We start from the raw sequence: 13,542 nt of genomic DNA on the forward strand, positions 1-13,542 counted from the left end.
CAGGTTTTTAATTGTGGTTAAATAAAATCTCTTTTTAAAAATTATGAGAGGGGCACCTGGGTGGCTGAGTCATTTAAGTGTCCAACTCTTGGTTTTGGCTTAGGTCATAAGCTCAGGGTTGTGGGATCGAGCACCACATTGGGCTCAGCGTGGAGTCTGCTTTGGATTCTCTTTCTCCTTCTCCATTTGTCCCTCCCCTTACTCTCATGTGCTCTCTCTAAAAATAAATATTTAAAAAAAAAATTATGAGAAAATAAGTAAATAAAACTTGCAGTAAAATATCTGTAACATAAAATTTACCATCTTAAAGTGTATAGTTCAGTATTAAGTACATTCACATTGTTTTGCAATTAATCTCCAGAACTCTTTTCATTTTACAAAACGGAAATTCTACCTGTTAAAAAACTCCCAGGTCCCTCCTCCCCACAGGCCAACAATCACCATTCTACTTTCTCTCTGAATTGGACTATTTTAGGTACCTCATATAAGTGGAATCATACAGTATTTTTGTGTGTGACAGGCTTATTTCACTTAGCATGATGTTCTCAAGGTTCATCCATGTTGTGGCATGTGTCAGAATTTCCTTCCTTTTTGAGGCTGTATACTATTGTACTATATGTACATACATTTTGTTTTTCCATTCATCTGTCAGTAGACATTTGGGTGGCTTCAGCCTTTTGGCTACTGTGAATAATGCTGCTATGAACATGGGTGTACAAGTGTCTTTTTGAGACCCTGACTTGAATTCTTTTGGGTATATTTCCAGAAGTGGAATTGCTGGATCATATGGTAATTCTGTTTTTAATTTTTTGAAGAACTGCCTTAATGTTGTCCACAGCAGCTACACCAAATTATATTTCCACCAACAGTGCACAAGCATTCCGGTTTCTCTGTATGCTCAACAGCACTTTTTTTAGTTAACTTTTATCAAATATTTCTAAAGCATTTAATTTAGTTTACATAGAAACCACTCGGTATCTCTAAATATTTTGTCTCTGTGCCAGACATTTAAGTTACACAAATACAGATTTGCCATAAACATACTCATGCATACATGAAAAGCAGATATATGAGACAGGTAGTGTTGAAGATCACTCAGCTAAGGATGAACCAGTCAGTAAACATTGTTGGGCCAATAGGGTATCCTTATAAAAAAAGAAACTGGATCTCTACCTTCCATCATAAACAAGTTAGTTACCTTAATTTAAGATTTACATAAGAAAAGCAAATATAAATGCTTTTACAAGAAAATAGAAGAGAATATGGTTTGATTATAGAAGAATTTCTTTTAGTTTAATGTAATCAAAAGAAAGGATTGACATTCAACTAACTAAAATTCAGCGCTTCTCAAGAAGACAAACCACAGGGGGCGCCTGGGTGGCTCAGTCGTTAAGCGTCTGCCTTCAGCTCAGGGCATGATCCCAGAGTCCGAGGATCGAGCCCTGCATCAGGCCTCTCCGCTGGGAGCCTGCTTCTTCCTCTCCCATTCTCCCTGCCTGAGTTCCCTCTCTCGCTGGCTGTTTCTCTCTCTGTCAAATAAATAAATAAAATCTTTAAAAAAAAAAAAAAAAAAGACAAACCACAGATTAGGAGAAAATATTTGCAAAACACATTTGTTAAAGAACTGTTACTCAAGGGACGCTTGGGTAGCTCAGTCAGTTAAGCATCTGCCTTCAGCTCAGGTCATGATCTCTGGGTCCTGGGATCAAGCCTTGCATTGGGCTCTCTGCTCGGGGGGGGAGTCTGCTTCTCCCTCTCCCTCTGTGATCTCTCTTGCTCTCTCTCAAATAAATAAATAAATAAAATCTTTAAAAGAAAAAAAAAAGTTACTCAAAATATACAAAGGCTGTTAAAACTCAACAGTGAGAAAATGAATAACGTGATTTAAAAATGAGCAGAGGAACTGGACATCTCACCAAAGAAGATACACAGATGGCAAATAAGCATATGAAAATATACTGAAAGCATTATATGTCATTAGGAAATTGCAAATTAAAATGAGATCCCACTTATACACCTATTAGAATGGCCCAAATGCAAGACATTGACAGTACCAAACACTGGCAAATCTGTGGAGCAACAGGAATTCTCATTTATTGCTGGTGGGAATGCAAAATGGAACAGCTCTTTAGATGACAGTTTGGCAGTTTCTTACAAACTAAACATATTCTTACCATGTGATCTAGCAATAGTGCTTCTTCATATTCACTCATATGAGTTGAAAACTTACGTCCACTCAAGAACCTGCACAAAGATGTTGTAGAAGCTTTGTTCATAATTGCCATGGCTTGGAAAGCAACCAAAAAGTTAATAAAGAATAAATAAACAGATATATCCAGTTATTTATGAGATATTATTCAGCACTTAAAAAAAAGCTATCAAGACATGAAAAGATGTGGAGGAAACTTAAATGCTTATTACTAAGTGAAAGAAGCCAATCTGAAAAGGCTACTGGCTATGATTCCAACTATATGACATTCTAGGAAAGGCAAAACTACAGAGACAGTAAAGAGATCAATGGTTGCCAGGTGTCAGGGGATGGGAGGTATGACTAGGTAAAGTGCAGAGGATTTTTAGGGTATTGAAACTATTCTGTATTATACTACAGTGGTGGACACATGTCATCATACTTTTGTCAAAGCCTCTAGAATGCCATCAAAAAGAATGTAATCTTGCCATTTGCAACCACATGGGTGGAGCTACAATGTATTATGCTAAGTGAAATAAGTCAGAGAAAGACTAATACCATATGATTTCACTCATGTGGGATTTAAGAAACAAAACATGTGAACATAGGGGAAGGGGAAAAAAAAGAGGGAGGCAAATCATAAGAGACTTAACTATAGAGAACAAACTGAGGGTTGCTGGGGGGAGGTGGGTGGGGAATGGGCTAAATGGTTGATGGGTGTTAAGGAAGGCACTTGTTATCATGAGCACTGGGTATTATATGTAATATATGTAAGTGCTGAGTCACTAAATTCTACTTCTGAAACTAATATTAACTATATTGGTTAACTGTATGTTAACTAACTAGAATTTAAAGAAAAACTTAAAAAAAAAAAGGCTATAGAATGTACCACAGCTAAGAGTGAACCTTAATAGAAGCTTTGGACTTGAGATGTTAATGAGGTGTCCGTGTAGGTTCCTGATTGTAACAGTTCTACCACTGTGGTGTGGGATGTTGATAGCTGGAGGAGGCTGTGCATTTGTGAGGGCAGGAGGTATAAATCTTTGTACCTTCTATTCAAGTTGGCTCTGAACATAAAACTGCTTTTAAAACAAAGTCTTTTAAAAAAAATTTAGTACTTTTCCATCAAATGTCATAAAGAAGTGAGAAGACAAGTCACAGGATAAGGGAGGTATTTCTTCCTTGGAAATAAAGTTGTGAAAAGATGTTCAACCTCATTAGCGATTAGGAAAAGGAAAATTAAAACAACTCTCCCCATAAGATTCATTTTACACCCACTCGATTGGCAAAGATTTAGGAGTTTTGATGATGCCAAGTATTAGTGCATATATAATGGGGACTTTTAAACAGTAAGGATAGTGAACACTGACTTTGGAAAACTCTGACACTGTTTCATAATAACAATAATAAACCCATTACATATTGACATAAATTACATATATTTAGATGAAAAACAACAATTCCAAAAAAAATAAGTGAAGAAGTCATTGTTTTACATTTTTGCAAATCTCTTTAATGTCTGGCTTAATAGAAGACAGCCGAATTTTCATATCTGCTTCACACATTCCATTAACCCAAGGGATGGTGCTGTCATCACACATCATGTAGTCTCTGGAATACCTCACTCTCCACCTTTGACTGAGAAAAAGTCAATTAGTGTCATGAAGTAGTTCTGGCGTTGGGGTCCCGAGAGACCTGATCTCACCACACTTTGAGAAGCGCTGTGCCAGGGAGTAAGCTACTAGCCATGAGTATCTGGTATGTTGTAGGTAAAGTTGTTATTTGAAGGGATGATTGAAGAATGAAATTAAGTCACTGTCTTGATAGGGAGTAAGAGAGCTTCCGCCGTGTAACAACTCTTTAAATGTCAGCCTCAGTTAGCTGAGTTGTATTTTGCATGTTTGCTTCAAGAAAAAAACATAATAGAGTCCCTTCAGTTTTCCCTCCTCAAGGGCAACACTATCATGAATTGAATGTATATCCCTCTAGTCTGGAGGGGTTTTTTGAAGGGGCTTTCTGTGTGTGTGTGTGTGTGTGTGTGTGTGTGTGTGTGTGTGTGTTTATATATAATTTGTACTTGTGAAGAATAATACATTTTCTGTGTTTCAAATTTATATAAACAGTTCTTTTGTGTATTTTAAAATGTTTTATGTGTAAATACGTATTGTTAAACCTTTATGCAAGACAGTGAGGGTTACAAATCTTAAGTTTTTAGTTAAGATTTTATCTTTTTTTCCTGTTAATTTTGCTTATTTTTCCAAAACACATTGCATTTTCTCTTTCAGAATCCTTGAAAAATGGCTCTGCTGCAGATGGTGGGAATAAAGTTTATTCCTTTCAGAATAGAAAACACTCAGAAAAGATGGCTAAATTAGGTATGTTGCTTTTCTAAGAAGGTGTATTTAACCATATTCCCCATAGTTATCATCTATGGCATTCCCTAAAAGAGTGAGGGATGTCATTTTATATCATATTTTCAAGCATACATAAAGTCTGTTTTTTGTGTTCAGATGTGTCTTCTCAGCTAGGTTTTAAGATTCTCATAGTAGGAATCCTGTCTTCGTCGTCTTCCCACACGTAGCATGGGTTCTGAACAAATTTTTAAGTATATCACTTAAATCACAGATACTCTGAATTTATTAAATAAGAATTTTATACTATGTTCAGAAAAATGTTTGTATTGTAGAAAACTATAAAATTGCTACAAATGGGCTATTGTGACATTTTCTTACTCAATTTACCATTTATACTAATTACACATGAATTAACTGATTTTTCGAAAACTAGACTAAAATTATATATAACATTAAAATTAAACTGTCAATCCAATTAAAATTCAGATGGCACTTTATTTGGGTTCTGTGATATGAAGGGTCAGATTTGAAAGCTTTGAAAGGAAGGGAAATAACATGTGAAAGCAGTTTGAAAATTAAGGAGGTCCATAAGTATATGAAGGTTTGGGAACACTAAGAAGTCAAGAGCAAGGGAATAATAATTACCCAGTAAAATGTAATAGTTGTTTAATGAGGCTTATAATCTATAATTATAGAATACCAATATGTATTTCTGAAGAGGTATATTTTTATGCAATCATTCTGTCCAGTAACCAGGTAAACATTCAAGATCAAGTGAAAAACTTAAGTGTTGACACTAATGAGGGACATATAAGAAGTAATTATAAGACCTATGTTATAGGACATAATACTTAATCACTTGCAAAATTCAGTTTTTCCAAAAGGTATAATATGAAATTCATTATTAATTTTGAAGCTAACATGGTACGTACAATAATTTACATTAACTGATCTATTTTTTAATGTTTATAATCCATATCAAGAAATTGAAAGTTTTTTGATCTGTAAAAATGACTGCATTCCGTATAGGATCTCTGAGAAACCAGGGAATAAATGCTAAAACAATTATTAGAGAAAGGATCTGATAGACACCAAGACTAACCTGAAACCCAGAACCGTGAAACAGGACAAAGAACATCGGAGAAAAAGAACTAAGAGTGGAGAGGAGCCCCAGAAGAGTAATCAAGTAGAAATTTTCCAAGTAGATAATCAACATGCATATAAAAACCATGATGTATGTCTTACATTGTATGGGCTGCAAGAAGCTGAAGTATTGATACGTTGTACATTTCTATCATCACAAATGAAGGAAATATACAGTCATGGGGGCGCCTGGGTGGCTTAGTTGGTTGGGCGTCTGCCTTCCGCTCAGGTCATGATCCCAGGGTCCTGGGATCGAGCCCTATATCAGGCTCCCTGCTTAGTGGGGAGCCTGCTTCTCTCTCTCCCGTTCCGCCTGTATGTGCTCTCTCTTTCTCTCTCTCTGTCAAATAAATAAATAAAATCTTTACCAAGGGAAAAAAAAAAAGGAAATATTACAGTCATGAAAAGATGGTTTTTCTGGATAATTTGAGATTGACCATACTTTCTAAAATCTGTTAGGACTCATGTTCAGTTGTAATGCTCTGTAAAGAGTTTCTTTGACTTATTAAGTATTGTTGCTAATTGTGTTTACATCTAATTATATCAAAGAAGTAGAAGGCCTTAGTATTTTTTTAAAAGTTTTTGTTTATTTGAGAGAGAGAGAGAGAGAGACCACGAGCAGGGGGGGGGCCAAGGGAGAGAGAAAGGGAGAAGCAGACTCCCTGCTGAGCATAGAGCCCGATGCGGGTCTTGATCCCAGGAGAGATCATGACCTGAGCCGAAGTCAGACTCTTAACCAGCTGAGCCACCCAGGCACCCCAGCCTTAGTATTTTTTAAATAACTATAACCTGCCATAAAATCATATATTACTGTGTATAAATGATTAAATATAATTGGGCTAACGAAGATACAGGACTAGAAATACACTAGGAGTGAGACTGGAGGCTTTTTAAAAATCTATGTCTGGGATGAGTAAATGAATGCAAACAAAAGAGCAAAGGTAGAAATACCAAGTAGAGGACAGTAAGGAGTTCAACGAGCTTGTAGAAAGGGATGACTTTAGGGAAAGTAAAAATAGATTGGTGATAGGATAAATAATAGCTTAATGAGAAAGCAAAGAAGATTTTTTAATTTTATTTTTAAATTTCCAATATGTTGCAGATCAGTTTATAAGATATAATACAAATGAATTAGAAAAATGAAAAGAAAAAGACACAGGATATATGCCACAATTTTTTATTAAGAGAGTCAACAGCCATATGTCGTTAACTGTCTCTTATTCTTCTTCAATTCTTCCTTTCCCTTCCCTTTTGTAGTTTCATAGTTACTTAAAAACAGAATTTTTCCATGTTGCAACATATAACCAAAATGATCCCAGCTAAATTACTTTGTGCTTAAGTGGCTTTTTGTTGATGTAAAGTTTTTTTTGCCTATCCTTTGGATCAACAGCCTTTCATCCAAACATAGTACATTCTTCTGGTGTAAAGAGAAGGCAAAAGGGCTGATTTTTAGGAATACTTAGAAATAGAATGTGCAGAGGAGACAGCAGAGAAGAGATGGAATAACTACCAGCAGTAGCTGGGAGCCAGAATAATGTCATAGAACCCAAATGGAGGAATAATTTCAAAGAAAGATAAAAAAAAAAAAACAAAACTGTAGTGACTGATACAGAAGACCGAGGAGGTTAGTTAAGAAAAAAGAAGGCAGTATATCTGTGGGGACTGTCATGAGTATTTTGGATCAATTTCAAGTTTGGGGGATAAAACTGTGAAACAGGTTAGGAAGAATTTGAGTCAGTAAAGTGGCTTTAACTTACACAAATTCAAGTATACTTTCTCCTTTAAAAGAGTGTGGGGGAATATAGTTGAATAGCATATACCTTTTTTCTCAGTGAACAATGTGGCAGTGTGTGTTAAGTTGGGAAATATAAATCTATTCCTTAGGCTCCATTCCACATGCCTCTCATGCTATTGAGAATGCATCTTTAAAGGTAAAGATTATAGTTTTCATTTAAAATGGCCCTATATGTTTAGAAGCCAGCTATTTAATCTGATGCTCAATTGAAGAAAAAGCTATTTGTTGAATGCTATATGATATTTTATATATTATTCACATGTATTACAGAGTTTTAGACACAAAATAAAATATACCACATGTGATGGGAGATTTAAGAGTTTTTAAAGCATAATTTTAAATATACACAGTTTCCATTTGATTTTAGATCCTATTTTCTGGCCATTCTTATCCCTAGCAAAGATATGCCTCAAGTATATATGATAAAGCAATGTAAAGAGTGTAAAATTGTTGATGGAGAGGAGAGGGAGAGAGAATGACAATTATAGAAAGCAGTAAGGTCAAAACTATTTATTTGTATTTTCTTGAGACACCTGTAGATATTTGAAAGAAGACTTAAGATGCTTTGAACATAGCAAATAAGGGTAAGAGGCAGTACTCTTAATATGGGTGGGTTTATTTATCTTCCTGGTAATAGTAGCAGGCAGGTTTCTTTTTTTTTTTTTTTCCCTAAGAATTTGTGTATGTGAGGGGCACCTGGGTGGCTCAGTTGGTTAAGCAACCAGTTCTTGATCTTGGCTGAAGTCTCATGGGTTGAGCCCCCGCATCAGGCTCCGGGCTCCGTGGGAGTCTGCTTGAAGATTCTCTTCCTCTGCTCCTCCCCCCTGCTCTTGATCACATGTGCGCTGTGTCTCTCTCTCTCTCAAATAAATAAATCTTTTTAAAAAACTTAACATAAGTGAAATAAAGCTATTTCCCCCCTTCATCTGCTGTCATCCATTAAAGATTGTTTTATATACTTTTGTCTGTTTACAGCTTCAGAACTAGCAAAAACACCAAGAAAAAATGTTTCGTTAAGTTTGAAGAATGATCCTGAAATTATGATAAACATTCCTCAATGTAGTAAGGGTAAGATTTTACCTCAGTTCTTTGAATAGGTTTTTCATAGTTGCTTCAAGTTATGCTTCTTTTCCTTGTCTAAATGCATTGGTATGTATTCTTTTCTGTTCTGAAAATTCAATCAACAAACTGCAGTTAATACCCAATTTGTGCCTTAATATGCCCATATTTAGCTATCAATAAAAGGGGGAAGTATTTGTGCTGATTGAAGTTGTGCAAATTGACAGGGCCAACTAGAAACACTCTTAAAACCCTATTGTAGGAGGGTATGTGTTGTGGTGAGCACTGTGTGTTGTGTGAGACTTTGAAATCACAGACCTGTACCTCTGAAACAAATAATACATTGTATGTTAATTTTAAAAAAACCCATTATCATTTGCTTGAGTGGAGGATTTGCTTTGCTGCATTCTATTTGAAATAAAGCTTTGCGGGTTTGGAAGTCACAGTTTGTGGAGATTTGTGGAGCAGTTTAATGAAACTAGACTAGTACTCATGGTAAGTAATGCCTTTTTGTTTTGTTTTATTCTTTAGGGCATTCTGCTTCAGACAAAGTTCAGTTGAAGGTAAGCAATTGACTGAAAACAAGCAAAAACCTTAGTGTTCCAAAGACATGAAAAATAGCCACTTTATCTCTTAATTTATATAGTGCTTTACAATTTACGGGTATTTGCCAATTAGACACCTTACGTTAGATGAAGAATCTGAGGTTCAGAGAGGTGAAGTGACTTGTCTAAGTTCATCTAACTGGGAAGGAGAAAAGATGAAAAATGAAGCCAGGTCTTCTATACCTAACTGCTGTGTCATTTCTATGTCAGAACTATCTCTGGTTATTTTCACCTTAGTAGAACTGGCCTGGAAATTTTATGGGTTTTGTTTTTGTTTTGTTTTGCTTTGCTTTTATACATAATTTTCTGTTGTTTCTTGAGAGATTGATGCCAAAATCCATTAAATCCATTATTATATCCTTTCATAATTTACATTGGAAAACAAAGTTGGTTTTGGTAAATTTGTTCTAGGGTAGCTGAAAAGAACTGAGAATTTTTATCCTCTCCTTTGTCTTTTTGTGATTTTGTTTTTTCATTATGCCTTGTCAAGTGGCCCTGTCTAATTATGTTCAAGCCCAGATGGGGATGGACAGATCCAGCATAATGAGTATGTGAGTGGTGTGTCCAGGCTTGGATGGCTATAAATTTAGACATGCCTGGAATTGTGTATAGGCTAAGTTTGGGGAACCCCTTATAAGAATGTGCGTATAGACGTTCAGGGCCATGGTTATGGCCTGTGTACAAATGTCCTATTTAGGCAAGTCTAGATGTGAGATTAGACATGTTAGAGCCTCTTTTGTCTTTGGTAATGTTTCTTTCCTGTATTATATCTTGTATACTGTATCACTATGAAAGAATAAAACTCATTCCCATAATCCAGTCAAGAGTATAAGATATATTAGCTGGGGCGCCTGGGTGGCACAGTCGTTAAACGTCTGCCTTCGGCTCAGGGCGTGATCCCAACGTTCTGGGGTCGAGCCCCACATCAGGCTCCTCCGCTAGGAACCTGCTTCTTCCTCTCCCACTCCCTCTGCTTGTGTTCCCTCTCTCACTGGCTGTCTCTCTCTGTCAGATAAATAAAATCTTAAAAAAAGAATATAAGATATATTAGCATATTCTTTTTCAAGGTGTGGATCACAACACATAAGTGGATCTTGCCAATTCCCCCAAGAAACCATCAGAAAACCTACCACAATAAGAGACAACATCACAGTGGCCGTCTTAGTGCCCTGTCTTAGAAGGGGGAGTTCAGGAGAGAATATGTACAGGGCTTGGGGATCTGGACTCAAAAGGCTTCAGGCACAACTATCAAGGTGGGAAAACTGATATGTATTAGAAAAAACTCACTACATGATATCTGAGGATTGGTGGACACAGTAAAGAGAGGGTCTTGAACTGAGTCCTGATGAATGAACTATTGTTTGGTAAGCTGGTTGCCCTGCTGAGTAATCTGTTATCCTGATGGGAGAACAGGTTGCCCAAATGAGCAAACTGTTTAGATAAGTTAGTTTGCAAAAGTTTCTGTAGCAAACACTGAAGTTATTTTGTAATTTATAGCCTTACCTTTTTGAGCAAGAATTTTCCGAAACGGTTATTTTGACACAGGTGTTCTCATACCTGATAATTAAGGTATGAGAGGCAGGCTCTCTCGACTTTTAGTCTTGAGATGAGTTTAGTAGGATATGACCTGCAGTTTAAAAAACAAGATAAAATAAAATTGAAAATGTCTATTTTGTAAATATTATTTCATTATAATTTTTTTCAATTATATACTGTATGCCCATGTGGATCAAGATGTGCAAAATGTAAAAACATTTTTTTTTAAGGATCTGGATCAAAAAAGTGTATATACTTTATAAATCCACTGGGCTCAGTTCATTTATTATATATTAGTACTATTCTTAATATCCCAAATTGGAATGTATTAACTTTTGAAACTAGCACCAACAACCTATCACAAGACAACAGACTTAAATTTTTCATCATAATTTCATATTGCCAAAATAACACAGGAACTTTTTATCAAATCTGTTAAAAACTAACATGTATACAAGAGTGGGCATTTTAATGTGCTAGAAGTTTATTGGTGTCAGAGTATTCTGTGAGGAAAAGAAAAACAGTCTTTATACTTCTGTAAAGTGTTTTTCAAAAACATTTTTGACATAATGGAGTAAAATGTATAGGTTTCTTTCTATTCTCCTCACAGAAGGTAATACTTTAACACCAGTAAATTTCAAGCACATTAAAAGGTTCACTGCCATATGCATAGGAGTGCCCATTTCCTCACTCATTATCACTGGATATTAATTTTTTAAAAAGAAATATTCTGCTAATCTGATAGGTGAAAGTGGTTCAGAAGGCTAATTCATATGCTTATGTTTTTTCTTATATAATAAAAAATGCTTTATAGATGTCTGGAATACAACTTCTAGAATCACTTTAGGAATCCTTTGGAATTTGTTGTATTGTTTTTGTTGCTTTCTGCTATTTTTTCCTAACAGAGTTATTTGTCATTGTCTTCTAATTCAAAGGTAGTCTAATGAAAACAAAATATTTTTTTTTCTAGCCTCTTCCACTCATCCATCATTAATTTACGTGTCATTATTATTTGATTATTGAAACTGTATTGCTTTATTTTTAAACAGAACAGCGATAAAAGTGAATTTCTGTCTACAGCACCTAGTGGTCTAAGGAAAAGATTAATAGGTACGTATTTCTTCCTAAACTGAGTTTTTATAAAAAGCACCTAAACAAGGGGCAGTAATGGTTTAGTGTATAGGTTCTAGTCTTAGACTGCTTGTTTTTTATCTTTGGCCTGCCACTTATAGCGACCTCTCTGTGGCTCAGGTTTTCCATTTACAAAATAGGGATAATAATTGTACCAGCCCTGGAGTTGTTCTGAGAGTAATGGAAATAAAAGATGTCAAAAGTGCTTAGTTTAGTGCTTGACACTGGTATATGTTTCACAGGTGTTAGCTGTTATCTTTTTTTAATTTATTTTTTTAAAGATTTATTCATTTGAGAGAGTGCATGAGTGGGGGGAGGGGCAGACTCCCTGCAGAGTGTGGAGCTCCAGAGCTCTATGTGGGGCTCCATCTCACCACCCTGAGATCATGACCTGAGCCAAAATCAAGAGTGAGTTGGATGCCCAACTGACTGAGCCACCCAGGTGCCCCTATCTTTTTTTTTTTAAAGTAAGCTCTAGGCCCACCATGGGGCTTCAACTCACGATCCTGAGATCAAGAATCATCCTTTTAAGAGAGAAGGTAAACTTCCTTTTCCTTCTCAGTTGCCACCAAACATGTAGGAGGTATACATATAAATGAGGTGGAAGCATTTTCTGGTTCCTCCTGCTACTTCTAACTCATGCATCTACGATGGGCAGCAGTCAGTGCAAATATGAATCTGCTAAGGTATATATGCCAACAAAATCAAGTCCTTTTTTCCTCCCTTTAGATCTATGTTATATGCTGACTCTAGATATTCTGAAATATATCTATTCAAAATTAATATACTGAATTGGTTAAAGGTCTTTCACTCATATTTTGGAAGTTAACTTTTTATAAAAGTTTTATACTTATTTTGTTGAGTGTAAAACTAGTTTTATCCTTTATGAGTATAAAACTAGCTTTATTAATTTTGGGAACTAGTGGAGGTTGCTATGGTTTGTTTAAAAGTAAAATTCTTATATCAGCTCTGGGATGGAATGTGCCTGTGTATTAGCAGTACTTACAATAGTAGCTACCATTTATTGAGTCAATTAGGATGGCATTTTCTGTATAGGCATCAACAGAGAATTCTATAATAATGGCTTACGCCGTAGACATTTAATTATCTCACGTCATGAAAAGCCTAGGGGTATACTGTTCTATGGTTGAGGTAACTCAACAGTGTCAGAAAGGACCCAGGTTCTTCCTGTCTTCTTGTTCTGCCACCAGCATTTTTCATCTTTAGGTTTGATGCTTCGTATTGCAAATGGCTTCTTTACTTTTAAACTATTGGTATAAATAAAGGGCTTTCCCTCCATAAGTGAGGGAAATCTTTCCCAGAAGCTTCTAACAAATTTCCCCTCAGGTTTCATTGATCAGAGGGTTACATAGCCAATCCTGGTTGCAAAAGAGGCTGGGAAAAAAAGTTTCTGGCAAAGGAAAAGATAATTACCATGATTATTTTTCCTTTGGGTGAGACACACTGCCACATTTTACAAAATTGGAGTTCATTAGCAAGGAAGAAGGAAAGAAATGATACTAAGTATGCTTGACAGTTTCAGCCACAGTTCTGGGTGTCAGGCATTGTTAGTTGCTTTACATACCTTTCAGTGTGATCTTCACAATGGTTCATTAAATTAGGCACTATGAACCTCATTTGATAAATGAGAAAACTGGTGCTTAGAAAACTTTATATAATAATTAGCTCTGGTGAAATCACCAGCAACTAATGACAAAACCAGGAGTGAAA

General features: G+C 35.8%; 2 protein-coding genes across 8 annotated transcripts in view; one reads left to right on the forward strand and one right to left on the reverse strand.

Moving 5' to 3' along the window:
- ORC2 (origin recognition complex subunit 2) overlaps positions 1-13,542 on the forward strand; it is a 41,713-nt gene that overhangs the window by 9,515 nt on the left and 18,656 nt on the right. For all 6 annotated transcript variants that reach the window (XR_005837835.1, XR_005837836.1, XR_005837837.1 and 3 more), the window contains exons 5-8: positions 4,474-4,563; positions 8,456-8,548; positions 9,071-9,102; positions 11,730-11,790. Coding sequence is in view for 3 of the 6 variants with exons in the window: in XM_040642123.1 (XP_040498057.1) it covers positions 4,474-4,563; positions 8,456-8,548; positions 9,071-9,102; positions 11,730-11,790 (276 nt within the window). In the remaining 3 variants the exon portion in view is untranslated. The remainder of the gene's footprint in view (positions 1-4,473; positions 4,564-8,455; positions 8,549-9,070; positions 9,103-11,729; positions 11,791-13,542) is intronic.
- NIF3L1 (NGG1 interacting factor 3 like 1) overlaps positions 7,978-13,542 on the reverse strand; it is a 49,666-nt gene continuing 44,101 nt past the window's right edge. For both annotated transcript variants that reach the window (XR_567605.2, XR_005837856.1), the window contains 2 exons: positions 10,648-10,771; positions 7,978-8,648 (listed from right to left, as the gene is read on the reverse strand). The gene's annotated coding sequence lies outside the window, so the exon portion shown is untranslated. The remainder of the gene's footprint in view (positions 8,649-10,647; positions 10,772-13,542) is intronic.

The sequence above is a fragment of the Ursus maritimus genome, unplaced genomic scaffold (genome assembly GCF_017311325.1).
Source record: "Ursus maritimus isolate PB19 unplaced genomic scaffold, ASM1731132v1 scaffold_1, whole genome shotgun sequence".
In the NCBI taxonomy this organism is placed as follows: Eukaryota; Metazoa; Chordata; class Mammalia; order Carnivora; family Ursidae; genus Ursus; species Ursus maritimus.